The sequence below is a fragment of the Doryrhamphus excisus genome, linkage group LG17 (genome assembly GCF_037039965.1).
Source record: "Doryrhamphus excisus strain RoL-2023G ecotype Guam linkage group LG17, RoL_Dexc_Guam_v1.1, whole genome shotgun sequence".
Lineage (NCBI taxonomy): Eukaryota > Metazoa > Chordata > Actinopteri > Syngnathiformes > Syngnathidae > Doryrhamphus > Doryrhamphus excisus.
This window is the reverse complement of record NC_136373.1, coordinates 4,503,886-4,529,713: the sequence shown is the minus strand read 5'-3', so window position 1 is coordinate 4,529,713 and position 25,828 is coordinate 4,503,886. Positions and strand designations below refer to the sequence as shown.

At 41.1% G+C, this 25,828-nt stretch overlaps 2 protein-coding genes and 1 long non-coding RNA gene across 6 annotated transcripts; 1 reads left to right on the top strand and 2 right to left on the bottom strand.

Moving 5' to 3' along the window:
* Positions 1-1,337: 1,337 nt before the first annotated feature.
* Positions 1,338-6,112, top strand: rassf11 (Ras association domain family member 11). Its single transcript, XM_058084176.2, has 3 exons — positions 1,338-1,387; positions 1,531-1,643; positions 3,556-6,112. The coding sequence occupies exons 1-3, from the start codon at positions 1,347-1,349 to the stop codon at positions 4,737-4,739; spliced, it is 1,338 nt and encodes a 445-aa protein (XP_057940159.2). The 5' UTR covers positions 1,338-1,346; the 3' UTR covers positions 4,740-6,112.
* On the bottom strand, positions 5,606-25,675 carry csde1 (cold shock domain containing E1, RNA-binding). Of its 4 annotated transcripts, none has more exons than XM_058084171.2 (22): positions 25,512-25,675; positions 20,466-21,200; positions 18,341-18,602; positions 17,256-17,441; positions 16,299-16,497; positions 16,036-16,202; positions 15,523-15,609; positions 15,340-15,437; positions 15,170-15,251; positions 13,824-13,952; positions 13,620-13,745; positions 13,315-13,530; positions 13,097-13,237; positions 12,831-12,998; positions 10,813-10,920; positions 9,791-9,969; positions 9,597-9,709; positions 8,566-8,685; positions 8,309-8,487; positions 8,071-8,234; positions 7,874-8,006; positions 5,606-7,007 (listed from the first exon to the last, which is right to left on the bottom strand). In XM_058084171.2, exons 3-22 carry the CDS (start codon positions 18,464-18,466, stop codon positions 6,960-6,962), a joined length of 2,769 nt encoding a protein of 922 aa, XP_057940154.2. In that variant the 5' UTR covers positions 18,467-18,602; positions 20,466-21,200; positions 25,512-25,675; the 3' UTR covers positions 5,606-6,959. The 4 variants fall into 4 exon arrangements, with proteins under 4 accessions (XP_057940154.2, XP_057940156.2, XP_057940157.2 ...); XM_058084173.2 differs by having other exon boundaries at positions 16,093-16,202; XM_058084174.2 differs by lacking the exon at positions 17,256-17,441.
* Positions 14,563-14,922, bottom strand: LOC144901999 (uncharacterized). The gene is made up of 2 exons (XR_013630218.1): positions 14,843-14,922; positions 14,563-14,790 (listed from the first exon to the last, which is right to left on the bottom strand). It is a non-coding gene; the product is annotated as an uncharacterized LOC144901999 (long non-coding RNA).
* Positions 25,676-25,828: the final 153 nt, after the last annotated feature.

Here is a 25,828-nt window from a genome sequence, read left to right as displayed (position 1 = left end):
CCCAGAAAAAAATTATTACGTTTGATTAATGTTCATGTTAAAGGTTAAATAACTGTTAATAGTTATCCTCCCTATCCATGTGGAAGTGGTAAGTTTTTGGCTTTTTAAGTTTAAAGGAAATAACTTGGAGGCTACCGTTTAGGTCGCTAGCTCTCTAGTTTGCGAGTTAGCATGTGTCTCAAGACTCTGCAGTAATCAGGGGTCTCAAACACGCGGCCCGCGGGCCAAAAGTTTAATGTTAGTGCGGCCCGCGCAAGTTTGATACGGATGCTGTATGGTATCATGTACCCAGAAAAAAATTATTACGTTTGATTAATGTTTATGTTAAAGGTTAAATAAGTGTTAATAGTTATCCTCCCTATCCGTGTGGAAGTGGTAAGTTTTTGGCTATTTAAGTTTAAAGGAAATAACTTGAAGGCTACCGTTTAGGTCGCTAGCTCTCTAGTTTGTGAGTTAGCATGTGTCTCAAGACTCTGCAGTAATCAGGGGTCTCAAACACGCGGCCCGCGGGCCAAAAGTTTAATGTTAGTGCGGCCCGCGCAAGTTTGATACGGATGCTGTATGGTATCATGTACCCAGAAAAAAATTATTACGTTTGATTAATGTTTATGTTAAAGGTTAAATAACTGTTAATAGTTATCCTCCCTATCCATGTGGAAGTGGTAAGTTTTTGGCTATTTAAGTTTAAAGGAAATAACTTGAAGGCTACCGTTTAGGTCGCTAGCTCTCTAGTTTGCGAGTTAGCATGTGTCTCAAGACCCTGCAGTTGCGCAATATGTTGTAAATAAAGAGTATAAATGTGACTATAGTCGTGTTTTGTCATGTCTACAGGGCTCTAATAATGCTGTGTTCATTTTAATCTGAAAAAAGAATTTGTCTACCCACCAACTATGTGGTTTCTTAAGTTTTATTATTATTATTATATTTATTTATTACTGATTGATTTTTATTCTTGATCTTATTTTGTGTAGAAAAATAAAAAGTAAGATATTTGAGAACAGTGGAATGTTTTATCAGAGCTTTTCTTGTAGAAAATCAGAACCAAAGCAAAGTTTATTCATTTTTCTGTTTTTAATAAATGCGTTTTTTTTTTTTTTGGAAAACCTAATGCGGCCCAGCCTCGCCCAGACCCTAGCTCCAGTGGCCCCCCAGGTAAATTGAGTTTGAGACCCCTGATGTACACAGAATGGAATTTAAAATGGGCATGAGGCCGCAAAACAACACACCCAACGTTTTTATCAAAAACTATGGGTGGGATCGGATCTGTTTGTTCAAAGCCCTTCTGGAGTTCTAATTGCTCCTAATTAGACTGTTTTTCCTCCCGAGCAGAGCACTTGGCCAAGCAGATGAGACCTGATCTACCAAAAGAAGGAACCGGAAAAAAACGGTAAGTCCCTTTTAAGAATCAAATATTTTTTACACAGGCAGAACATCAAACGTCAATCTATTGTTAAGCCCCTTGAGGCCACCATCTTCACATAATAGAAAGTCAACCAACAATCCACATTTTTCAACGCTTTTGTCGTCAAGGTTGGCTGCGATGGAAGTCAAAGTGTTTGTGGACGGCCTCCCGCGTTTGGTTTGTGGAGTTACAGACCGGACAACATGCCAAGACGTGGTCACGGTGTTGGCTCAAGCCTTGGGTGAGTAAGCGTCTACGCTTGGGAGTTATACTTAGAGGTTATCACATGGTTTGTCTGGTATCAGGCCAGGTATCATGCCCCCAAGTGTCAGTATCATGATACTGGGCCTGATACCAGACAAACCATGTGATGATCTTATTATCACGTACTATTTAATCAAAAGACCATTTTGTTTCCAGAAAATGTTCAGTTTATTACATGTATTATATCTAAACAGTGGAAACACAACAATTGCAAAAATATTTCAACAATAATATTTTATCAACAGTCTTATCTTATCAATGTCTGACAAAAGTTCCATTAATCAAGTTTGGGTTTTTTGGTGACTGGAGAAGCACTAGACACTAAGCACTCGCGCACTGTTCTCTGATTGGTTGTTTCACGGGCACGATACCAGAGCAGCGCGCCCTGAGTGGACAGCTACGGGGGCTGATACTGGACATGGTTAAACTCTATATTTTATCAGTATCACTGCCCTGGGCTTTGACACAGTATCATTTTTGTCTTTTCCCGTATCATTCATGGGCGGTTTCTAGGGTACAGGGCCAATTAATACTGTAGTATGTGATAAAGTACAGTACAGTACATTATCACATACTACAGTATTAATTGGCCCTGTACCCTAGAAACCAATTAATACTGTAGTATGTGATAATGTACTGTACTGTACTTTATCACATACTACAGTATTAATTGGCCCTGTACCCTAGAAACCAATTAATACTGTAGTATGTGATAATGTACTGTACTTTATCACATACTACAGTATTAATTGGTTTCAAGGGTACAGGGCCAATTAATACTGTAGTATGTGATAATGTACTGTACTTTATCACATACTACAGTATTAATACTAATACTGTAGTATGTAGTATGTACTGTAGTATGTACTGTACTTTATCACATACTACAGTATTAATACTAATACTGTAGTATGTAGTATGTACTGTAGTATGTACTGTACTTTATCACATACTACAGTATTAATACTAATACTGTAGTATGTGATAATGTACTGTACTGTATTTTATCACATACTACAGTATTAATTGGTTTCTAGGGTACAGGGCCAATTAATACTGTAGTATGTGATAATGTACTGTACTGTGCTTTATCACATACTATAGTATTAATTGGTTTCTAGGGTACAGGGCCAATTAATACTGTAGTATGTGATAATGTACTGTACTGTGCTTTATCACATACTATAGTATTAATTGGTTTCTAGGGTACAGGGCCAATTAATACTGTAGTATGTGATAATGTACTGTACTGTACTGTACCACATACTACAGTATTAATTGGTTTCTAGGGTACAGGGCCAATTAATACTGTAGTATGTGATAATGTACTGTACTGTACTTTATCACATACTACAGTATTAATACTAATACTGTAGTATGTGATAATGTACTGTACTTTATCACATACTACAGTATTAATACTAATACTGTAGTATGTGATAATGTACTGTACTTTATCACATACTACAGTATTAATTGATTTCTAGGGTACAGGGCCAATTAATACTGTAGTATGTGATAATGTACTGTACTTTATCACATACTACAGTATTAATTGATTTCTAGGGTACAGGGCCAATTAATACTGTAGTATGTGATAATGTACTGTACTGTACTTTATCACATACTACAGTATTAATTGGTTTCTAGGGTACATTATCACATACTACAGTATTAATACTAATACTGTAGTATGTGATAATGTACTGTACTTTATCACATACTACAGTATTAATTGGTTTCTAGGGTACAGGGCCAATTAATACTGTAGTATGTGATAAAGTACAGTACATTATCACATACTACAGTATTAATTGGTTTCTAGGGTACAGGGCCAATTAATACTGTAGTATGTGATAATACAAAGTATAACTTCTATTACTCCTTAGGCCAACCAGGACGCTACATGCTACGAGAGTCCTTCAAAGACTTTGAGAGGTGTATGAAGCCGGACGAGCGCCCCTTGGAGACGCTTAAGAAGTACGGGGAACACAACAAGGAGGTCCAGTTCACATTGCTCCACAGCGGACCCTCGTTCGGGGATGAAATGAGCCGTGCCAAAGTGGGTCGACACCAGCCTTTCCCGCCGCTGAGGAGGAAGGACGCCGGTGCGAAGTCGTGGCGACGTAGCGGGTCGCTAAGTCTGCACCGGCAGAGTTTACCGCTGTCCTGTTTGAAGCGGGACACCGAGCAGGAACATGAGGACCTAAAACGGCCCAAGAGGAAGTCTTTGACATTGATGGAGGAGGCTTGGGAATGGTTGGAGTCTTTGGGGAAAACACAGGTTTATAGCACCGTCAGCGATAAGGACGACGGAAAGAAGACGGATAAAAAGAACAAATCGTTTTTAAGCGTTACGCTCTCGGCCGAGAAACGGCAAATGAGAGGTCACAGGAACTTAAAAACCGACTTGGATCAACAAACAACATGCTGCATGGGGACATCACAGAAGGCTAGAGAAAGCACCTTCTCCATCTCAAACGACGATGAGGTGAACAACCTAAGAGAGACCATCATACGGCAGCTTGGTTACATCCAAGACCTCCAGGTCCAGGTAGCTGCTTTGGACAGTGAGATCTTAAAGCTGGAGCAACAAGCTCAAATCAGAGAAGATGAGCAGAACCTGGCTAAGGACGAAGAGGAGCAGGTGAGGTTCTGGGAGAACGAACTGAAAACCGAAGAAGGATTCGAAAGAGATTTACAGCATCAGTTTCTTGAAATGAGGGCAAGAGTTGCAGACTGCAAGACCAGACTTGACTTGTGTGGAACTCTCAATGTAGACTCAGGAATCAAACACTCCTTAGACAATCCAGAAACTGAGACCCGCCATCGCCTGCCATTTGAGACTCAACTAAATGTAAATATCAACAGGAAGTGGACGCCCACAGGAAATCTCAACCCTCCTTCTTCTTCTCCTGCCAGTCAGATAAAGGAGCGGAGACCCACTGGACCCGCAGAGCTTAGAGAATGGTGGTCACGTTGGTCTGAAACCCACAGCCCGAAACCTAACATGAAGAAGACTGAGATCCACCGCTCGGAGCTCACTATTTATTTGGCTAGCACCAAAGTCTAAATACAGTGATTTTCAACCACTGTGCCGCGGCACACTAGTGCACCGTGAGAAACCGTCAGGTGTGCCGTGAGGAATTATGCAATATCACTTTTTTATAATTAACATTTATTAATCATCATTTGACTCCGGTTTGTAAATTTGAATACTTTTAAATGTGTTTACTGACAGCAGTTTGCAAGTTTTGATTCTGCTTTTTAAGTATGAACTGTCCATAATCTGACTGGAATCTTTCCATGGTGTCCCAACTCTATCCCTTTAAATCCCCCTGAATAAAACCAACAGATCATTTTAGGGTTTAGAGACTAATTGGAACCCTAATATAAATTAAGTGATCAAGGTGAAACACTCTTACTGCACCAAACTTACTTATTCACTTGTATGATGCACAGAGCAATGAGCAATTTGGCGCTGTCTCCTTCCTCCTGTTATATAGAAATTAATACAATGGTAAATTTGTTTTGATGTTGATGTTTACATTTTCCTGGGCATGCCCTATTGACTATTCTGGTTGATTTTCACGGCGCATGTAGACAAGAGATTGGAATATTCCTTTCTATGGATACCATTGTTTCCCGAAAGGTCATTCGGAAGGAGAAAAAGTCGTCATGTAAAAACATGGCTACTGTCGAGTGTCTGTGGTGTAAAGACTGGCAGAGCAATGTAATATTGGTCAGTTTGGCAACAGCTACTTTGTTCCTCCCGTAGACTTATTGATGCACGTGTGAGGTGGTGACATTTTGTAACATTTTTTGGTTAGTGGTGTGCCACAAGATTTTTCCAATGTAAAAAAAAAAAACGTGCCGTGGCTCAAAAAAGGTTAAAATCAATGGACTCTTCTTCATTATTGAACTCAAAACAAAGTCTAATTGATTTCCATAAAACTTTTAATTTGTTTATTCATTCAAGACCATTAACAAAAGTACACCAGAACCTGCGTATGTGGTTCAACTGAAGCCCAGTGATCTCTGAAAGTTATTTTCCACCAGTAAATTGTAATGTGCAGACACAAAACAAAAACCCCGGTATTTTCCGTATGTTGTCTTATTTTTAACTTAGTCTCTAATACCTTACTTTTTTCTCCCCACCCTCCCCGCCCCGTTAAGTTAAATTTGTTCTCTTATATATGAAGTCTGACTTTTACTAAGGAAAAAAAAAAAAAAAAAAAAAGCACACAATACATACAGTATAGTTCAACCCACAGGTTTGGGATGCATATCATTGTCTTCTCTATTAGATAAGAAAGCCATCCTAAGATTGTTCTTTATGTTGGCGACTGGCTGGGAACCTAACTATATATTTTTTTTTTATGTCTTTTTTTTTTTTAATGCTTCCTTCCCTCCACCTTTGTTTTGCTTGTTGAAGTTTTTTTTTTTTTTTTTTTTTTAGGCACCTTGTTATTCAATGAGTTTCAATGAAAAAAAAAAGTACAAAAAGAATGACAGGTATAAGATGCCACAAGGAATTCTGCACCTGGGAGAAATTGCTTTCGTGGAGCTTGTGAATACCAAAAAAAGTATCTTAAAAAGGCTCCAGGTAGTTACAAGTAAATTCCTGACAAACACACACACACACACACACACCATGCTTTCAAATTGCTATTAAGTAAAGCATTTTCAAAACTGCTCCAAAAAAATGAGCAGAACAAGAAGATATCGGTTGAAGCTGGTACATATGAGAAATATGATCCTCCTTATGGAGGGAACTTTGCTTTTATGCATTTTGTAGGAAAGCATACAGTAGCAGAAACCTCACCGTTAAACCGTTTTCAAGTGTCTGTGTGGGCAGAAAGAAGCAAAAAAAACATCATGGAAAAAAAAAAACATGCAGGCCAAACACTGTCAACTTTCAGTCGGAAACACATTTACAGGTGCAGAATTCCAAACTAAGCAAAGAAAGGAAAAAAAAAACAAAACAAGTCGGGATAAAGACAGCCACAATTCTCTCATTTCGGGATGAGACCCACTTCAAAACAAAGCTGGGTGACAACACACATGCACACGCTAAAAGATCTCAAGTGCACGCATCAGGAACATCATACACGACAGGGGGGTGGGGGGTGGGTAGGGTTAGCCCACATTTATGGATGGTGACAAAAATTTCAATGGGGTAAATTTGCTGCATGTGTGGTTGTAAGAGTCATGTGATATTTGGGGTTTCACTCAATCAATCACCCCCCTCCCCCCCATTCCCACCCTCCTACCAGCACCCAAAAGGTATTGCTCAGTCAATGACACCAGGCTGTCGAGTCTTGCGCTCCACATTGAAGCCCTGCACAAGAGAAATGCATGTTTATGTTAATAGTCATATTTTATGTCATGCTTTTCCAATAATTTGATGTTTTATGAAGTGATTTTCCCTTTCTTTGCTGTCAACACTTTGAATTTGATTGTGTTCTATAAATAAACTTATCTGACCTAATTGAAAAGCGACATCTATTTGTTTAGAGGCCACTATCTGAGGGAACGTGGTAAAAAAAAAAAATAACTTGGGAGCTCAAGGGGCTGCACGGCGGAAAGTGGTTAGCACACAGGCCTCACAGACAGGAGACCCGAGTTCAATTCCACCCTCTGCCACCTCTGTGTGGAGTTTGCATGTACTCCGGTTTCCTCCCACATTCCAAAAACATGCTAGGTTAATTAGCGACTCCAAATTGTCCATAGGTATGAATGTGAGTGTGAATGGTTGTTTGTCTATATGTGCCCTGTGATTGGCTGGCCACCAGTCCAGGGTGTACCCCGCCTCTCGCCCGAGGACAGCTGGGATAGGCTCAAGCACCCCCGCTACCCTTGTGAGGATAAACGCTAGAAAATAAATGAATATTATCATAAAGGCTGCACGGCCGACGAGTGGTTAGCACACAGGCCTCACAGCTAGGAGACCCGAGTTCAATTCCATCCTCTGCCATCTCTGTGTGGAGTTTGCATGTTTTCCCTGTTTTTCTCCGGGTACTCCAGTTTCCTCCCACATTCCAAAAACATGCTAGGTTAATTGGTGACTCCAAATTGTCCATAGGTATGAATGTGAGTGTGAATGGTTGTTTGTCTATATGTGCCCTGTGATTGGCTGGCCACCAGTCCAGGCTGTACCCCGCCTCTTGTCCGAAGACAGCTGGGATGAATGTGAGCTCAAGGTACCTTTGAATTGTCTGGACCACGGGGCTGTCTAACGATGACAAGACGTGGGGCGCTGGCGTCGTCCAGAGTGATGCTCTTCAATCTGTTGACCAAACGGTCTGGACGCGGAGTCACCACAGGTTTTGGCCCCTCACTGCAACACATGGAGTTGAGCATCTCGTCTTCATAAATGATCAACAGGATCATTCCATCATTACCTGACTCTGCGGACATTGCAGGCACTACATTTTCCCGTGCGTTGATTGAAGACTACCGAGAACTCCACCTCGTCTCCGGTCTGGAGCTCCAGGCCGTCTTGCACTTCTTTGACATGGAAGAAAAGCTTCTTGCTTTCACCCACTTCATATGTAATGAACCCAAACTGAAAAGAACACAACAATGCCAGACTCTTTTTGGTCGTAACATTTCAATGTATGAGTAAAGTGTGACAGCCACCTGGTCTTTGACACACTCCACCAAGGCTCGACGTTGTGGAACCACATTGCAGGCCATCTTCTGTCCAGTCTGCGATATTGTGCAAACCTGAAACTTCACCTGTTCTCCTTTCTGCAGACAGTCGGCCTTATTCGCCATACCCATGATTCCAAAGGGATAGGTCTGGCCTTTACCGCCACCTGACACAAACAAAAGACTAATTCATGAAATGATTCCTTCTGGTTAAGAGAAGTGTGCATCAAAAGATGAGACCCCACCTTCTTCCAGGACTTCAATAAGTCCTTGGTACTCTGTCTGAGAGGGGTCCACGCTGCGTATTGGACGGATTACTTTCCCAGTCATCACTGTTGTACTAACATCTTCACCAATGCCGTTCACTGAAAATAGTGGGATTGTTTTTGTTACATGCCTTAACATGACTTTTTGAGAATGTTGTAACACTAATACGTCCCGAGAGTCTGTTTCTGAGCACTAAATGTGATTAAGCTATGCTAGTGTTGCTAACGCTTGTGCCCTCCCAACAGAGTCAATGTTACGTTGTTGTATATGATACTGTATATGGCAGGGGTGGGCAAACTTTTTGACTCGCGGGCCGCATTGATATGACAAAATTTACGGTGGGGAGGGGAGGGGGCAGACTATATATTTTACACGTAACAGTCCACCTGGTATTATTGTATCTGTAAAATTGTCATGCAATCTGCTATTATTATTTTTTTAATATTTATATTTAAATATTTTAAAAATAATAAAATATTATAATAATTACAATAAAATTAAAATAATAATTATTATATTATTATGTAAAATATGCAAATATAACAATAATATTATATATAATTAATATAATAATTAGCATTAATATAATAATTATAATAATCATAATAGTTCTAATAATTATTATAATAATCTAATAACAATAATAATAATAATAATAATAATTATTATTATTATGTGTTTGTGTCCCTTTTTTCAGGAGCACTTTGTAAACAACAGACCATGTCAAAAAACGAAATTGATAAAACCATCAAAAGGTTGGCTCAGGCCATGATGCCAGGTTGTATGTTGAGTTTAAATGAAATACTTTGGAAAGATTGGGCGGGTCGTATTCAAACACTTGGCGGGCCGGATGTGGCCCCCGGGCCGTAGTTTGCCCACCCCTGGCATATGGCATATATATTATGTAACATGTACATAAACACACCTTATTAACGTTAAAGCTACAGACACACTTTCTAATGCATTATTGCAGGACATCTGAGATGCATAAAATTAAAAAAAGTGATACCTGCAGCCACTTTGTCAACTTTTTCAGCACTGACTTTATTTCCTTTTCCCTTTGAGAGCGAATACTCCACTGTGTCGCCCAGTTCAAGGCTATCCAAGTCTCCACTCATTTCACTGAAGAGAATAAAAATAGCACAACAACATCTTTAGTAAACAAATATTAATAAACAGCCATATAAGAAGTTCAAAAGTCACCTATAGTGAAAGAAGATCTCCTGGTCATGATTGGCCGTCTCAATGAAGCCAAAGTTGTCCTTCAGAGTGGCTATGAAACCCTGCAATCGCTTGCTATTGGAGGCGTTGCGGTTCATGACCCTGATGGAGACTGCACTTTGCTGGCCGCTTCTTTTCACTTCGTTGATAGAGAACTCCACCTAGTGGTCACAAGTGAGCATGTCATACACCAAATTGCTGCAATTTGTGTACTTTACCGGTATTATTACATTTCTTGGATCATCATTCATTCATTCATTCATTTTCTACCACTTATACTCACGAGGGTCACAGACGTGCTGGAGCCTATCCCAGCTGTCTTCCGGAGAGAGGCAGGGTACACCCTGGACTGGTGGCCAGCCAATCACAGGGCACATATAGACAAACAACCATTCACACTCACATTCATACCTATGGACAATTTGGAGTCGCCAATTAACCTTGCATGTTTTTGGAAGGAAACCGGAGAACCCGGAGAAAACCCACGCATGCAAGAACATGCAAACTCCACACAGAGATGCCCAACGGTGGGATTGAACTCGGGTCTCCAAGCTGCGTGGCCTGCGAGCTAACCACTCGTCCGCTGTGCAGCCCCTATTGAATCATCATTCATTCATTCATTTTCTACCATTTATCCTCACGAGGGTCACGGACGTGCTGGAGCCTATCCCAGCTGTCTTTGGGCAAGAGGTGGGGTACACCCTGGACTGGTCGCCACCCAATCACAGGGCACATATAGACAAACAACCATTCACACTCACATTCATACCTATGGACAATTTGGAGTCGCCGATTAACCTAGCATGTTTTTGGAATGTGGGAGGAAACTGGAGTACCCGGAGAAAACCCGCACATGCAAAAACATGCAAACTCCACACAGAGATGGCCGAGGGTGGAATCGAACTCAGGTCTCCTAGCTGTGTGGCCTGCGAGCTAATCTGTGCATCCCTATTGCATCATCATTGCAAAGATAATTCAATATGCAAGTTTGTATGATCTGATACCTTGTCTCCAACCTGTGGGTGACATCCCCCCTCCAGATCCTTTACATGGTACGGCACAGTCAGCTTCACACCGCAGTCTTCATACGTGATCACTCCTTCCTCAGCATCCTACAGAGGAGGAAAACTCAAAAATTCAATCAATTTCAGCTTCATATTGATATACGGTGTAAAAACGCCACTGAATAGTTTGTCTAAAATAAGAAAACGACAAGTTGTGAAGTTAGCAATGCGTCACATCAAACACTCTGGTTACATGGTGGAAAAGTGTGGCTATTATGTTTGTAATGGTGGTTAAAATCTAAACACACCAGAAGCCTCACCAACGCTCAGTACGAAATGGTCAACTTGTCATATTTTTGACACATAATTCAAATGAAATAATGAATATTTTGGATGAGCCTGATGAGTTGGGAAAGTTGTGCAGCGCCGAAGCTCAGAACTCCACAGCAGGGCTGCATAATTAATCAGTTTTTGTTGCATTAACGATGTTCTATCGGCAATGTGTCCGAGAAAAAAATATTTTACACAATCCCTTTACAAGTTTCCATGAAGTAAAAACCTCCTCCCTCATGGACATGACACCATTAGCTAAATGAGCTAGCCACATGTGTACCTGCCACCACAGCTTTGTGAAGAATCAGGTTTTGCTACACATCGTAAAATCCGACGACATCTTGTGACACCCCTAATTATTCCAGAGTGGCTAAATTTAAAACTAGAGACACAAGAAATACACACTTTCCGTGGGCTAATTATGCAGCCCTACTTCTCACTTAATCGCTTAAACCATGTGTGCCTTCCACATCCCTACGTGTTAATTAAGTGACCCAATGCATGCGCTGAATAAAAAAAAAAAAAAAAAGTACAACAGGAAGCAATGGCTGTTCTTGCAAATAAAGACTAACCTTGTCTACAACTTTAACCTTGAAAAGACAAGAGTGAGATTAGACAGAAATTCTTTATCTAGATCTAGGTATTATTGCTGCATGCAGCAGGCCCAAATCCTACCTTGTCTTTTTTCTAACCAATAGGAAGTGAGAGACCAATGGAAAAGAAAGAATAAAGGTACAAGACTAAATTAGAACTATAAAACTGTGTATGTGTTACGCGCTAACGATGGATCTGCGCGATCGATCAATAGCGCTACACCCGAGATGGATCCATCGTCGATTTGTGCGCTCACGATCGATGGTATATTACTGCGCCCGGGATGGATGTGTGTAGTTTGTTTAGATGCCAACAGATGGCAGCGCTGAGCGTTGTTACAAGAATCAACAAGAAGTCCATGCATGCAAATTTCAAATCTTTGATTAATTGTCAAGCAGTTCCCTTTGTTACCGTTTTAGACATGTCATTTTATGCAATTAGCAGATCAACGATTGTCATAATTTCATGTTTTCACTTTAAACATTATGTATGATGTGACCTTGTATCTCCCTTTCTAAAATAAAATTGATAATTCATTCATTCATTTTCTACCGCTTTTTCCTCACGAGAGTCGCGGGGGTGCTGGAACCTATCCCAGCTGTCTTCGGGCGAGAGGCGGGGTACACCCTGGACTGGTCGCCAGCTAGCCAATCACAGGGCACATATAGACAAACAACCATTCACACTCACATTCATACCTATGGACAATTTGGAGTCGCCGATTAACCTAGCATGTTTTTGGAATGTGGGAGGAAAACCCACGCATGCACAGGGAGAACATGCAAACTCCACACAGAGATGGCCGAGGGTGGAATCGAACCCTGGTCCTCCTAGGTGTGAGGTCTGCGCGCTAACCACTCGACCGTCGTGCCGCCTTAAAATTGAAAGCAAAACATTTCCCTAACCCTAAAGCATCGGTCTCGAGCGCAAGGCACTTATATCCATCGTGCTAACGATGGATCCATCTCGGGGCGCAGCGCTATCGATCGATCGCGCAGATCCATCGTTAACGCGTAATATATGCATTTTGAGTACCACTCTTCAAAGCAGCGAAATACAGTATGTGTTTAAATGCGGAATAATGTACTTACCGCCTTCTCTTTATTCTTGCTGGGACTGGCGTTTTTGTTGCCAGCGGCCCCGATTTCCCTCTGCACCACACCCACAAAGCGTTGTTCAGACTGGGTATGAAAAGAGACTGTACCCTTGGGTAGCTTCTTGATGCGTACTGCATGGTTTCTCTGAGCTGAGAGCATATCCTGTTGAGGACACGGTTGTGACATTTAATTTCTTTGTTCATTCATGACAAATGGAGTTCTACTACTATTTTGGAGTTGGATGGGGGGGATTTACATACAGGCACGACAGTGAACTCCACTTCATCAGAAATGTGCAGCTGGCTCTCCTCCAGGACCTCACTGAAATGGAAAAACATCCGAGCATCCCGATCCACACATTTAATGAAGCCGAAGCCGTCACGGATAGCAGCAATCACACCCTGCAATGAAGACGCAATGTTGATGCTGATTGATTGCAACCTCCGTGTGAACCTCCATGTTCTTCGCCGCTGCCCACCATTTCACGAGTCTCTTTCGTGATGCCAAAAGAGTCTGGGAGGATGTCGATGTTGGTGGCCCTCTCCAGTTTGTCTCTCCGGTCGGTGGAGATGTTGAACTGTACGTGGTCTCCCTCTAAAAGGGTCACCTTGGACTTTGTGTCCTTTTCGCCAAAGGGCAGTTCTTTGTCACTAAAACCGATTCGAGCGCTAATGCGACCTGGCAGGGGGTCATTCTGTGCAAAGTAAGAAGAACAACCAATAAAAAGTTGTGTTCTGCTGAAAAAGTCCAACATGTAAGCTAAAAACGCTTGAATCAACTTGCCTGGTTTTTGGAGGGAACCTTGGGGATCACCTTGACGACGGCGCCTTCAAAGTGTTCAATGCTAATATCCTCAAAAATGACAGTTCCTTGCGGGAGAAGTCTCACTTCCGTAGCAACTTCTTTACCCTAGAATCACATTATGTTCCAAGTCACCACGCGTTGCTGAAAAATCATGATTGAAGTACTACGCATGAGGATACCTACATTTCTATCTTTGATGGTGAACTCAACATCATCTCCCGCCTGCAGGGCTTCGAGATCGCCCTTAAACTCACTGTAGTGGAAAAAGATCTCCTTCACCACATCAGCCCTTTCAATGAATCCAAATGCCTCCTAAAAAAAAAACAACACACAAATGTCATGTCAACATGAATCGACAATAAATATTAAAGTGATCACTTAAAATTAAACTGAAATATACTAACATAAAAATAATGCTCTAACAGTAAGAGCACCTAAGTTGACAAATGCCTATCATCTCCCTCCCTTGTTTGTTCCACTTTTGAGTGAGCTTTGAAGTTGCAGCTTTTTATGATGTCACAAGGGGAAAAAACTCAATCCTCATGGACATGATATCACCTCTGATCTGTCCTGAGCTAGGATCTGCCTGTCCCGTGTATCGGCTCACTAGTTCACAGAGAGAAGTGGGGAAAAAAAGGCTTTGCGACACACATTAAAATAAAACCTGAAGCTCTGCCGCCTATCAATCAGTCAGCTAAAGAAGTTGGAACTGTAAGTTTGATCTCTTTTTTTCCCCCAAACCTAGCATGATGTTACTGTTAAAATGTGACTATAATGTTAGCACTACAGCAGACATTGCTGCGCCGGTGGTGCCAGCGTTTGTGTATATTTAAAAAAATGAATGTGCACAATAACACTTTTTGGGAGATACACACTGTGACGGAGACAAAGACTGTTGAGCTTACTAAAAGTACTTGTCAACTACAGTAAACCTCGGATATATCGGAAATTCGCTCACAACGGACAGATAAAAAAAGAACCAATTTTTCTGTAATGCATTTCCAATAAAAATTCATTGCATATATCGGATTTTTTATAACGGATTTCGCCTATTTCGGACAAAATCTCCAGTCCCGTTCCAATGCATTTCCATTAAATTTCCCTCGCATATATCGGATGGCCGCATCGTGGCACTCTGATTCGCCGAATCCTGACAGGCCGCTATACGACGTCATTTGCAGCATTTGCAGCGTTGTCTGCACGTCCAGGTACATTGGAAACATAGTCAAGGAAGTGCCTTTTTATAACGGATAAAATCCGATTCACGCATATGCCGGATATAAATCCGGTATACGCATATAACGGATTTCGCTTATCGGACAAAACCAGTGGGAACAATTGAATCCGATATATCCGAGGTTTACTGTATCTAACTTCCAGTATCAAAGCTAGATTTTGTACAAAACACTTTTATTTCACTATTGTTAGTGAAACACACAATAATGTTTTGTTTTTCTTGAGTCAGCGCTGCCCCAGATACTGTACGCCTTATGATGTTTGTTTTGTGCAATGTTATCAGTGACCCTTACCTTGGTAGCGCACACCACACCCTGGCACCTCATTTGCTTTTTTGTCACGAGCTGAATGTTACGAGCACTGACCGCACCAGTGCTGAAAAACAGGAGACGAGTGTAAACGGGTCTTGTTTGGACCACTACGGGAAACTCTGATTGCACAGGTCAGAAAAACTAATACACACTGCTTGTTAGTCTCCATATAAAAGCCGACTTTGTCACCCGTGTCCAGGTGGATATTGCCCTCCACATCATCCGCAGCGTAGGTCAGGTAGAACACTTCCTGTGGAAAACATCGCCATTGATCGGAGTGGTAAGTTTGATACTTTTCTAATAACCAAAATGAAATACAGTCTATGACACGTTACCCCATTTCTTTCATAGCAAACACTTCCGGTGGGCACCTGGCCAGGTGCAGACTTCCCATCCAAATGACCAGGAATTGAAGAGACAACCTGCGGAAAACAGACACTACTTAAACAGCTTTTCCAATTTCATGTCACATACAAGCATAGAAAGAAAAGCATCGAAACCACAATAAAGACGGACACAAGCAGCACACATCAAGACTGCAAACAGGTGGGAGTGGGGTGACGGGGGGGTACATGAGGATTTGCGAAATGCTTAAATACACTGTTATCCTGTATCTAACAAGTAGGCCCCATCTGCGAAGCATTATCCACTTGGATTTGAAAAACAATGCACAGAAAAAAAAATACAACAACAAAAAAGAAAGGGAATACAGGATTGGATTGGGGTTGGATCTCATACTATGCCTTTAAAGAATCTGGAAATTATATAACTCTGTAATGATAATGAAATAAGCACTTCAAGTAGACAGAGACAAGGATAGGACCAAATATAAAACGGTGTTCCTTAACTGGATGAATATAACCATGCAGCACAGTAAAGGGATAGGCGTGCAGGTCTGGCCCCACCTGGCCTGAAATGCGCTCCTCTGGCAGCACCTCTGGCTTAATTTTAAGCAGCTTCACTGCTATGGGCTTGCCAGTGCGCCTGTCAGAGGACACCTCAAACTCAACATCATCTACGAGGAGAGAAAAAAACAAAACAAAACACAAAGTCAGACAGAATTAAATAGCGCTCCATAAGTGTCTCCCCTCCTCCCCGGTTGGTGCCGCACCTCCAATTTTGAGGTCCTGCAGGTTGCCATTGTATTGAGAGCAGTGGAAAAAAAGACGAGCCTGGCGTTCGGAGCACTCGATGAAACCGTAGGAGGTCAGCAGCTTCTCGATGACGCCAGTTTCTCTGATGCCGGGCCCTGAGCCGTTAGCGTAGGCGTTGTGACCGTTGTTGTGGAGCATGCCTGGGTCAAAACTCATCTGGAGAAGACGAGATTGGGGGGAAAAAAAAAGTCATTATAATGCAATAGAGAATAAAGCAACATTTAAAACATGCGGGAAATCTGAGGATCCGCATACAAGGTCATTTGATCATGCAAACATAACACAATCTGTGAGTTAAAAGTTAAAACTTATGTTTTTTTTCCCATAAATCTAGCATGGTTAGAGTGACTTGGACAATTGTCAAACTTCACACCACTTCAGGAATATTTGCCTTTGCTACCGTGCTACTGTTTTTACTTTCGTGTCATTTTGCTATTATTTTAATATGTTGCCAATTATCACCAGATGAAGCCCAATGTAGCACGAGTGGTACTACTACCACCACAATTTGAGAATTATTGAAAACGTTTTTTTCAACATCTTAGACCATTTGTCAATGCTTTTCTACCAACCTTGAAAATAAAAAGGCATTTCCAACAACATGCAACAACCTTCTAGAGACCTACAACCTTCTGAGAGCTCCCTGGACAACCGTGGTACATTCCATTGCTAAGTGAATTCCAGGTCAATTCACTAGGGAGGTGGAAATGGCTTAAGTGGCATGCATTAAAAAAAAAAACTAGGTGACCCGTCAATCTCTGTTTTTATGAGTACATGCAATTCGGAGTTTTAGTCAAATACCTCTACCTCAACTCGGACACCCCACACAGTCCATGCTGTTAAGAAAGGTCACATAATAGACCAGTATAGAGTTATTAGGGCTGTAATATCAGGACATCGGCAAGCCCTCTTACTGATCTCTGGTACAAGGGAGTCCGCTTGTGTTTTTTACTTCCTGGGTGGGGACGGCAAGAGACTGAGGAAGAGCGGGGAATAGACATAGGAGCGGTGGAGGTTGATGGACCCGTGTTGCGAGCCACCGGTGGTTCAGAGGAGCCCCTTTCCATGTTTGACATTGTGGATTGGACTTGCTGGCTATGCTGTTGGAGAGGAGCATGTAGCGTTTTAAAACTAGCTTAGAACACACGTTATGAAGCTGTGTGGTCGTGATATCCAAGCGTTCACCAGAATATTAATCCACCTTTCTATGACAGCGATTATTTAAACTCATAATGACAATAAAGGCTATGAAAATCATCCAGAATGGAATAAAACACAAAGACACCTAACAAAAGTCCCACCTTGCGTCACCTGCATTAGTTTAGTTTAGCGTCCCCCCTGCTGATACGGCTCTGATGCTACCTTCCATGTTGTGGCAACTCCGTACCCTTATTTTGTGTTGGTGGTGTTTATACAGAACAGCGACACAGATTGTGTGTTTCCACAGAAAAAACACGATTCTTCTTTGCACAGTTAAGGTCAAGTTGTGCAAACAAAGTGATCCACACGTTAAAATAACACTAAAGGAAGGGATAAGCAAATGATAGGTCAAACTGCAGTGTATCTACAGTGGAGAGCTGGTTGATGAGTAATGGGTTATGGGAGAGGAATGGGTTGTCCAAGAGCAGCCTCTTTTTGTTGGGCCTGTATTGCAAAACTTGGGTGTCCAATAAACGGAAAAAGACGTTATTTTGGTTGCCCGTGCAGCACTCGCGCAAATCAAATCATCGGCGGCACAACAGCCTGGTATAGAGTTTCTTGTATTTTAGTTTGCCGTGATTTGGGACCGGTGATATGTCATCGGGAAGATCTCGCAAAACAACGCTGATACAACTGAGCAGAGGCTAGTCTCTGGAGCCCAGAGGGGATGGAAGGCCATTCATAGCAAAAGAGATGCAGGGCAAAAAGGCAGGCTGATGGGTGCTTGAGGTGGGGGGCGGGGTGTGGGGGGTAGTGTGGATGGGCACTTAGAAAAAGGAGATGGGAGGGTGGAACTTACAGATCGGCCATACGGCGACAGGCTGAGTCCGACAGGGGATGTGCTGCTCAGGTCAGCGCTAACAAACGCGGTGGGTGGCGACGCAGGCATGGTAAACTCAACAAAGCCTTTCCAGGGACTGCCCATATTTTCCCATAAAGTCCAACCACACTTGCTTGAGCTTTTGATTTGTCTAATTTCTCTTCTTGATTTTTTTTTTTTTTTGGCTTGACTGTCAATGCTTAGTTCTAATGCAACCACCCAATGATACACCGCTGGATGTCTGCAGAGGTGAAGAGAGGAACAGACAAAATGGGTGAGGCAGATAGGTAAGCCGGCTACAGTTTCACAAACAAGAAAAAGGTGGGATGTGGGCTCTTCGCACCCCTGACAGGGAAGCCTACAGAATGGATAAACAATTATACAGTAAATACCAAGGAGACCAACCAGGTTTGAAACAAGGTTGCGTTTCTTGGTACATAGAAACTACAATAGCGATCTTGGGGGGGGGGGGGGGGGGGGGGTATGGGACATGGACCCAATTTAATTCAAACCTTTGATTCAAACCTTTGCTGGGTGGGGGGGAACATAAACAGACCTGACTCCATTTTAATTGAAGACCCCGGTTCTATAGTACTGTGCCTTGGCAAGGTATAATACAACACAACGTGTGTACTCACTTTAGACAAAACTTAACTGGATTTAGGCATCTGTACAATTAAGACAATTTGTTTTTAAGTAAAGATAGAATGTTGGGAGATACACTCCTGATTAAAATTTTGGCAAGAACTTATATTTTCACTGTTGTACCCCAAGGAAGTTCTAAGTATAGCTTCAAAAGCCAGAAAGAAGAAATGGCAGTGAGACAAAAAAAAAGTATTCTGAGGAAGCAATTTATTGCAAACAACCATTAAAGTGAAAAAAGTTTCTAAAAAGGTCAAGACTACAGCCTTTAAGAGCCAAAATCCTGACAAAAATGTTGGTCATGATCTCTTCATGGCAAAGGCCAAAAGGGCTTTCTGTCTTTAAACACGGGCAGATTGCTTACTGCATAAGCAACGCCTATTGCAGTGTTACAGAGGTTACACACAGTAAGACGGTCATTTTAAACTAAACTTTTCTTATTAATTTTACCCCACAATTTTTTGTGGAAATTTGTCAATACACCAGCAATGCAGTTCGATCGGTGTAACAATATTAATAATGTCATTGTAGCTTGGTTAAATATGTATATCACATATGTAAATGGGGCATTGTTGGCTTTATAGTTGGAATATGCCTTTCCTATTACATGCATTCTTAGCTGTGTCTTTTATCCGTTATTATATCTTTAGAAAGCACAGCAAAGAGAAAGACGTGTGTGTTCTTGTCTCACGTAAGGATTGTAGTTGATGGGCAAAATTCCCTAAAAAAGTGCAGTTTTCCTTTAAAAGATCCTGAGGGTTATGGAACAAAAAAAAAGTCAAGTGGGAGACTTTGGAAGTCATCAGGAACGTCAAGGTTCCAAACTCTCTTACGCCTCTCAATGCCCCATGTTTTGGACTATCGTACAAATTCCAATTCTGTACACTCTACTGCTTGTATAACTGTACATTTCTGTCACTAAGTATTGTAAAAATCTCCATTAGTAAAGGTAAAAAATTAAGTCAAAAAATCCAATTTTGTGGCATTGAAGAGGATAAGGCCTTTGAAGACATTTTTTTTTTTAAATTCTTAAAAGCCTTCTTTTGCAGATGCCGTCCGATGGTTATTTGTTTGACTGTACTTGGCACCAATAACAACCTTTATTTTGGGCTGAGCATCATCCCATATCTTGACGGATACTCCGACTCAGAACCGGTGCATCAATAGATCATGACAGTGTGAATACCTGACAGAAAATGACATTGAATCTACATTTTTGCTTTTTAAAAATATCTTTGCCGTTTCATATTTCACCTTAATGGTTGTTTGCAATAAATTGCTTTGTCAGAATAATTTTTTGTCTCAGTGCCATTCATTTTTGCATCTTGAAGCTCTTAGAACCTCTCTAAAATCAAACAGTGCAATAGGTAAATTCTTGCAGTTGTTCAACTGGTCTTGAAATTTTGATGGAGGAGTGTACACACATTTTGGATGTCGTGCTTAAAATACAATTCGGACTCACCTTTGTCGTCTTGAAAAAGGGGGTTTTCTCAGGTTCTTGATGACTGTGCAGTTCCTGATGATCTCTTCACACACAGTCCAGCACACACATTCACACACACACACACACACGTTACAGGCTTGTGGCACGAGTTCTAGATGCTTGCATCAAGCAAAGAGGAGGAGGAAATGTACAGCAAAAAAATGCAGATTACAAAAACACTGCTTTAAAAAAATATATATGCGATGAAAACAAATGGGAGAAGAAGGGGGTAAAGAGTAGGGAGCTATGATGGGGGAAAAAAAATAACAAAAAAAAAAACTAGCAGACAGCAGCTCACTCCACACCCCAATCCTGAGTTGGCGGTGTGGTGAGGATGAGGAGGGCTAGGAGCAGCGTTGGGACGTGTGCTTTGTCAAAGCTGTTGAGTAGGCACAAACTTCTGGTTTCAGATCATTTGTCGTCTTCTCGAAGTACGCTTGGGTGTAAAATTTGCTTTTCTTCTGCTTGTGTTGACTGGCCTGTTTGTCTTTGGTCAATAGAAGGGTTTTGTTTTTGTTTTTTTTTGGTTTCACTTGCTTTGTCGTGCGTTTTTATTTTTCTCTTTTCACCCTTGAAGTGATCCTGTATCTGACGGGTCTCTTGGGAGTTGCAACGTTGCTTGTTTCGTTTTTAGGTTTTTCAGGCTTCTGTCTTGTGATCTGAACGTTGAAGCAGTTGCGAATGGTAAAAAATTCGGTTCCGTTTTACTTCATACTGTCGGGAGAAAGCACAAAAAAAAGGAGGAAAGATTATTACTGACTTTCTTTTAACCGAGTGTTCCCCAACCTTTAAATACATGGAAGAGGTCAGCGGTAATAAATGTTGATTTACTATTTTAATTAACGCATGCGCTCTACAGTCATCACCTTTTGTTAGACGTCATATAAGATTAAGATATGCCTTTATTCGTCCCTCAGTGGGGAAATTTGTATTGCACAGCAGCAAGAGTACAGAGTCAGTTAAGCAGTACAAAATACACAATATAGAAAAATAAACAATATAAACAACTCAAGTATTAACAAAAATCAACAGTTTTTCCCCCCAGTTATATACAATACCGTATGTAGATAATATGAAACGAGATGAGATATATAACCAGTCTATACACTGAGATCTTGTTAGAGAGTTATTAATATGAGGCATTATGGAAAAATACTTCACATAGAACTTAGTATATTGCATTTAGAGCCCTTAATATTGCACATGGAGGTTGGTCAGATATTGCACAGTGAATATACACACACACACACAGTGGAGCGCCCTCACACAGTCACACAAAACCTGTTTTTACATTCTCATTATAAGAATGTGAGTTGCATTCACTGACATCACAAAAATAGCTTAATAATGCATATATGTGGAAATAAACAGGAAGATCAAGAAAAAAATGAATCGGATGTTCTTATCACTGAAATGCCGCTACACAGAAGTTTAAAGGGGGGAGCCATTTCATGTTTTGGGGAAACTACCTTACGGGGTATAAAAATAGTTTTCCACTCAGATGCCTTTGGAGACAGCCCACAATGGCAGCCAGCTGACTAGATATGACATGCAGAGACGCCTGGATCAACAAATCATCGTGCGTGCCTCCATATCAGTTGTTGATATTTATGGCGGCAGTTCTCATATGTGATTTAATGCAACCTTTTTAAGTACAACATACTAAATTTCCGAGAACACTGCAGTGTAGTGTATAAGAAACAAAAACAATGCATAGATCCAGATATAATTTAATGTTACATCCCGATTTATTATTATTTTTATATATACACACATGAAATTAATGCCAATTTATCCAATCTTTTTGTCATTTACTTATAAAACACTATACTGTATATATAAAAAAGGACAATACAACTATTAGTTTAGTGTGTGGGGTTTTGAGATAAGGTTTGGACTTTGTCACATTTTAACACTGTCACTACTGTTCCTTGTGCTGTGTCTTTAAATGATAGGAAAAAAATATGTGTGTTTGAGTGGCTCGAAACAACTTGCTGATTTTTAGTCAGTGTCTGACTTTTAATCCGAACCAAAACCAAATAATGGTGTTCCCCTTCCCGCTTTTTTGCACAAATTCCTCATTATTTTTTGTTAGTTTAGGTTGATTTCAGATATGGGATTGATTGATGATTATATTGGCCTGCATCTATAAACCCCTAATAAAGGCAGTCCGGTACAAGCAGTCCATTCCATACACCGCCCCAGCACTTCTATTCAGCATGCAGAGCCCTCGTGATCACAACAGCAAGAGTGATGTCGGTCAGCTGTGTGGCAGTATTTTTCGTTACATTCTGAAAAACGATGCTGCAGTTGAGTGCAAAACTGCGGTTTGAAACATTTGTCCATTTGTGGGAAGCTTCCACAGAAAAACAAAAGGAGAACTGCACTTTTAGGGGGAATTCACAGTCCTGATGTGAAACATGAAGACATCTTTCCCTTTTCTGTGCTTTATAACAAGAGAAAAAAAGTTAATTTCAGCTAGCTTACAATGCTGTCATTGGGATATACCCATTTCGTTCATTCGTTCATTCATTCATTTTCTATCGCTTATCCTCACGAGGGCGTGCTGGAGCCTATCCCAGCTGTCTTCGGGGAAGAGGCAGGGTACACCCTGGACTGGTCGCCAGCCAATCACAGGGCACATATAGACAAACAACCATTCACACTCACATTCATACCTATGGACAATTTGGAGTCGCTAATTAACTTAGCATGTTTTTGGAATGTGGGAGGAAACCGGAGTACCCACGGAGAAAACCCACGCATTCACGGGGAGAACATGCAAACTCCCACAGAGATGGCCGAGGGTGGGATTTAACTCAGGTCTCCTAGCTGTGAGGTCTGTGCTCTAACCACTCAACCTCCGTGCAGCCACACCTATTTCGACTAAGAAAAAAAACAAAATTGCATCGTTTGATATACATTGTGATCATACATTAAGACGTACCCTGATGATAATATGTAATAATGGCAGTATCTTGCTGTATTTTGATTATTTAAAACACTACTGAAACTTCTCAATTCGGTGCATTGAAACTAACATGACACCTCGCTAACCGTTTTCTTCAGCGTCATTGGATACTTAACTCTCAATTTCACTACAAAGACTCAAAGATACTTGTTCGCTGTCAGCATTTATTTACAGGACAATTGGAGCACACGTCTTGTGAAGGAAGACACAGCCACCCCAAAGAGAGCGGACATTGTAAGTGTTGTCGCTGCTGCTGTTGTTGTTGTTGACAGAACTATCATAAGTATGTGTATCAATGCGCTGAGAAAAATAAAAATAAATTATTTCGGTAGCGTTTTAAAACATTCCCCTTTAAAAGCTTCTTCAGGCACCCTTAGATTCTCTACATTATGCGTATTATCGATAAAGAATATTGACAATATCATTCCTACTGTTGCTACCTATTGTTCTCAGAGTAATATGACTTGATCATGCCTTTACTAATTTTGTTAGCCAACAAGTAACCTAAGTATGTATAATTTGTACTGATATTGGATCAATATCGGACAATGGATTGGAATTGTGGTGGAAGTTAAACATAGCAAGACAATCCTAGTAATCAATCCATTCCCAAGGAAGTGTGACGGTAAATATTTCCACTTTTTGAGACTTTTACTTAGGAGTGTACAAACCTTTGTAGAGTTACTTTGACGTTACAGTTGTAGAAGCAGTATAGTGTACAGAAACTACTGTAGAAAATATAATAAAATATTTGCATAAAAGTGAGTGTACTCACTTTTGTAGGTGTTAATTATAGTATAAGTTCTGACTTCTAACATAGTGGGAACGGAACTCATTCGTAAGCCGAGAACCTCCTGTACAAACAAAGTTTATTTCATCGTCCCAACTCACAAGACAACCGACCTGTCAGATGTTCTATTAAATGGGCCAAAGGTTGACTGCAGCACAGGGACTAGAGTCCATCATATGTCCACAAAAACCTACTTTTTTTTTTTTTGCACTGCCTAGTTGACATTCAACATCCTAGAGGCAAACGGCTTCAACGCCGCCTCGTCTACTCTTCAGAAGGTTCCAGAACAACAAGATCCCCTGACAGGAGTTGCCATGTGACTTCCCAGAAGCAGCAGTCTGTCTGCCATGCTCGGATATGCTACAACAACGCCTGACCGCCCCCACCCCCCCTCTCCTTCCAAATCATTGCGACACCATGCTCTACGATAGCATAGCATGACACGTTAACATTAAAAGCAATATATACAGCCTTTAAATCATGTAATATTATTTTAGGCAGGGGCGGGGGGTTGTCACAAAGATCAGCTGTTTGTGTGAAAGTGCGATATCTTAAAATGACCTTGTGTGGACAAACCATGCAGATTAGCATTTAGCTTTTACTCCTTATGTGCAGGGCCTTAACGATCGATTACATCCACAGAGACGAAGAGGGGGGTATCACATTAAAAAGTTGACTGTTTACTTCAGAAAACATTGATTTTAAAAGCATATTGTTGTTGTTTACATGGCAATGCGCATAATTCCTACCACTACGGGCACCCGTTAAACTACAACATGTGCGTTCGCTACTTGTATAGTAACAGTATAATTTTGTTGATGATTATTAACAACACAAACAAAAGATTAAAAAATAGCTGCATTTTAACGTTAACTGTTAAAGCCGCACAAGGAGGACAACAAAGAAGCCGCCATCAACTCTCCGAGGCTGGGCTTTATTGAGTTGTTTTTCCAAATCAAGCTTAACCTCACCAATGACAGGTTGTCAAACTCAAATAATAAGTATTTTGAAGTAGACATATATCGATATAACAGATTGTGTGTGTTTTTTTTCCAACCAAAGATCTAGCTAGGCCGTCAGTGATGCTAGCGGCTAAGAGCTAGTTTAGCAATGCTAATCTGGGTGATTTATGCTGACTGCCCACCAAAGGCCCCACAAAGTCGGTTGTTTTTTAAACTTGCAGTTACTAGACTAACCATCTCAAAATACATAAACTTGTGTGGGAATGGCAACAATTAAGCGTCGATATTGACAATAAACTTACCCCAACAGCTTTCAGCACTGTCACCAGCGCCGCTAGAAGCAGCACGGCACATTACGTAGTGACACGGATGGCTCATATCGCGAGATTTGGCAACCGGCGCGAGATCCAAAGATGCTATAAAACGGAAAGAGATCCACCTCCCTCTGTTCACGCTTCGTGTTGTTGTTCTTTTACGATGCGGTAGTCGTCTCGCAATGGCCAACACAAGATACAACAAGGTAACATAAGAAGTGAAGCAGGAGGAGGGCACAAACGTTAGCAACACTAACATAGCAATGGAGCTATGCTAACATTAGGTTAACCAGGGCTATACACAG

Coding starts and splice junctions, on each gene's coding strand:
- rassf11 (XM_058084176.2), top strand. CDS start 1,347: ATGAGACCTGATCTACCAAAAGAAGGAACCGGAAAAAAACG. Junction 1,388..1,530: donor GAAGGAACCGGAAAAAAACG/GTAAGTCCCTTT, acceptor TTTGTCGTCAAG/GTTGGCTGCGATGGAAGTCA. Junction 1,644..3,555: donor GGTGTTGGCTCAAGCCTTGG/GTGAGTAAGCGT, acceptor ATTACTCCTTAG/GCCAACCAGGACGCTACATG.
- csde1 (XM_058084171.2), bottom strand. CDS start 18,466: ATGGGCAGTCCCTGGAAAGGCTTTGTTGAGTTTACCATGCCTGCGTCG. Junction 10,921..12,830: donor GCAAGAATAAAGAGAAGGCG/GTAAGTACATTA, acceptor CCTCCTCTGTAG/GATGCTGAGGAAGGAGTGAT. Junction 8,686..9,596: donor AGTTGACAAAGTGGCTGCAG/GTATCACTTTTT, acceptor CACTATTTTCAG/TGAACGGCATTGGTGAAGAT.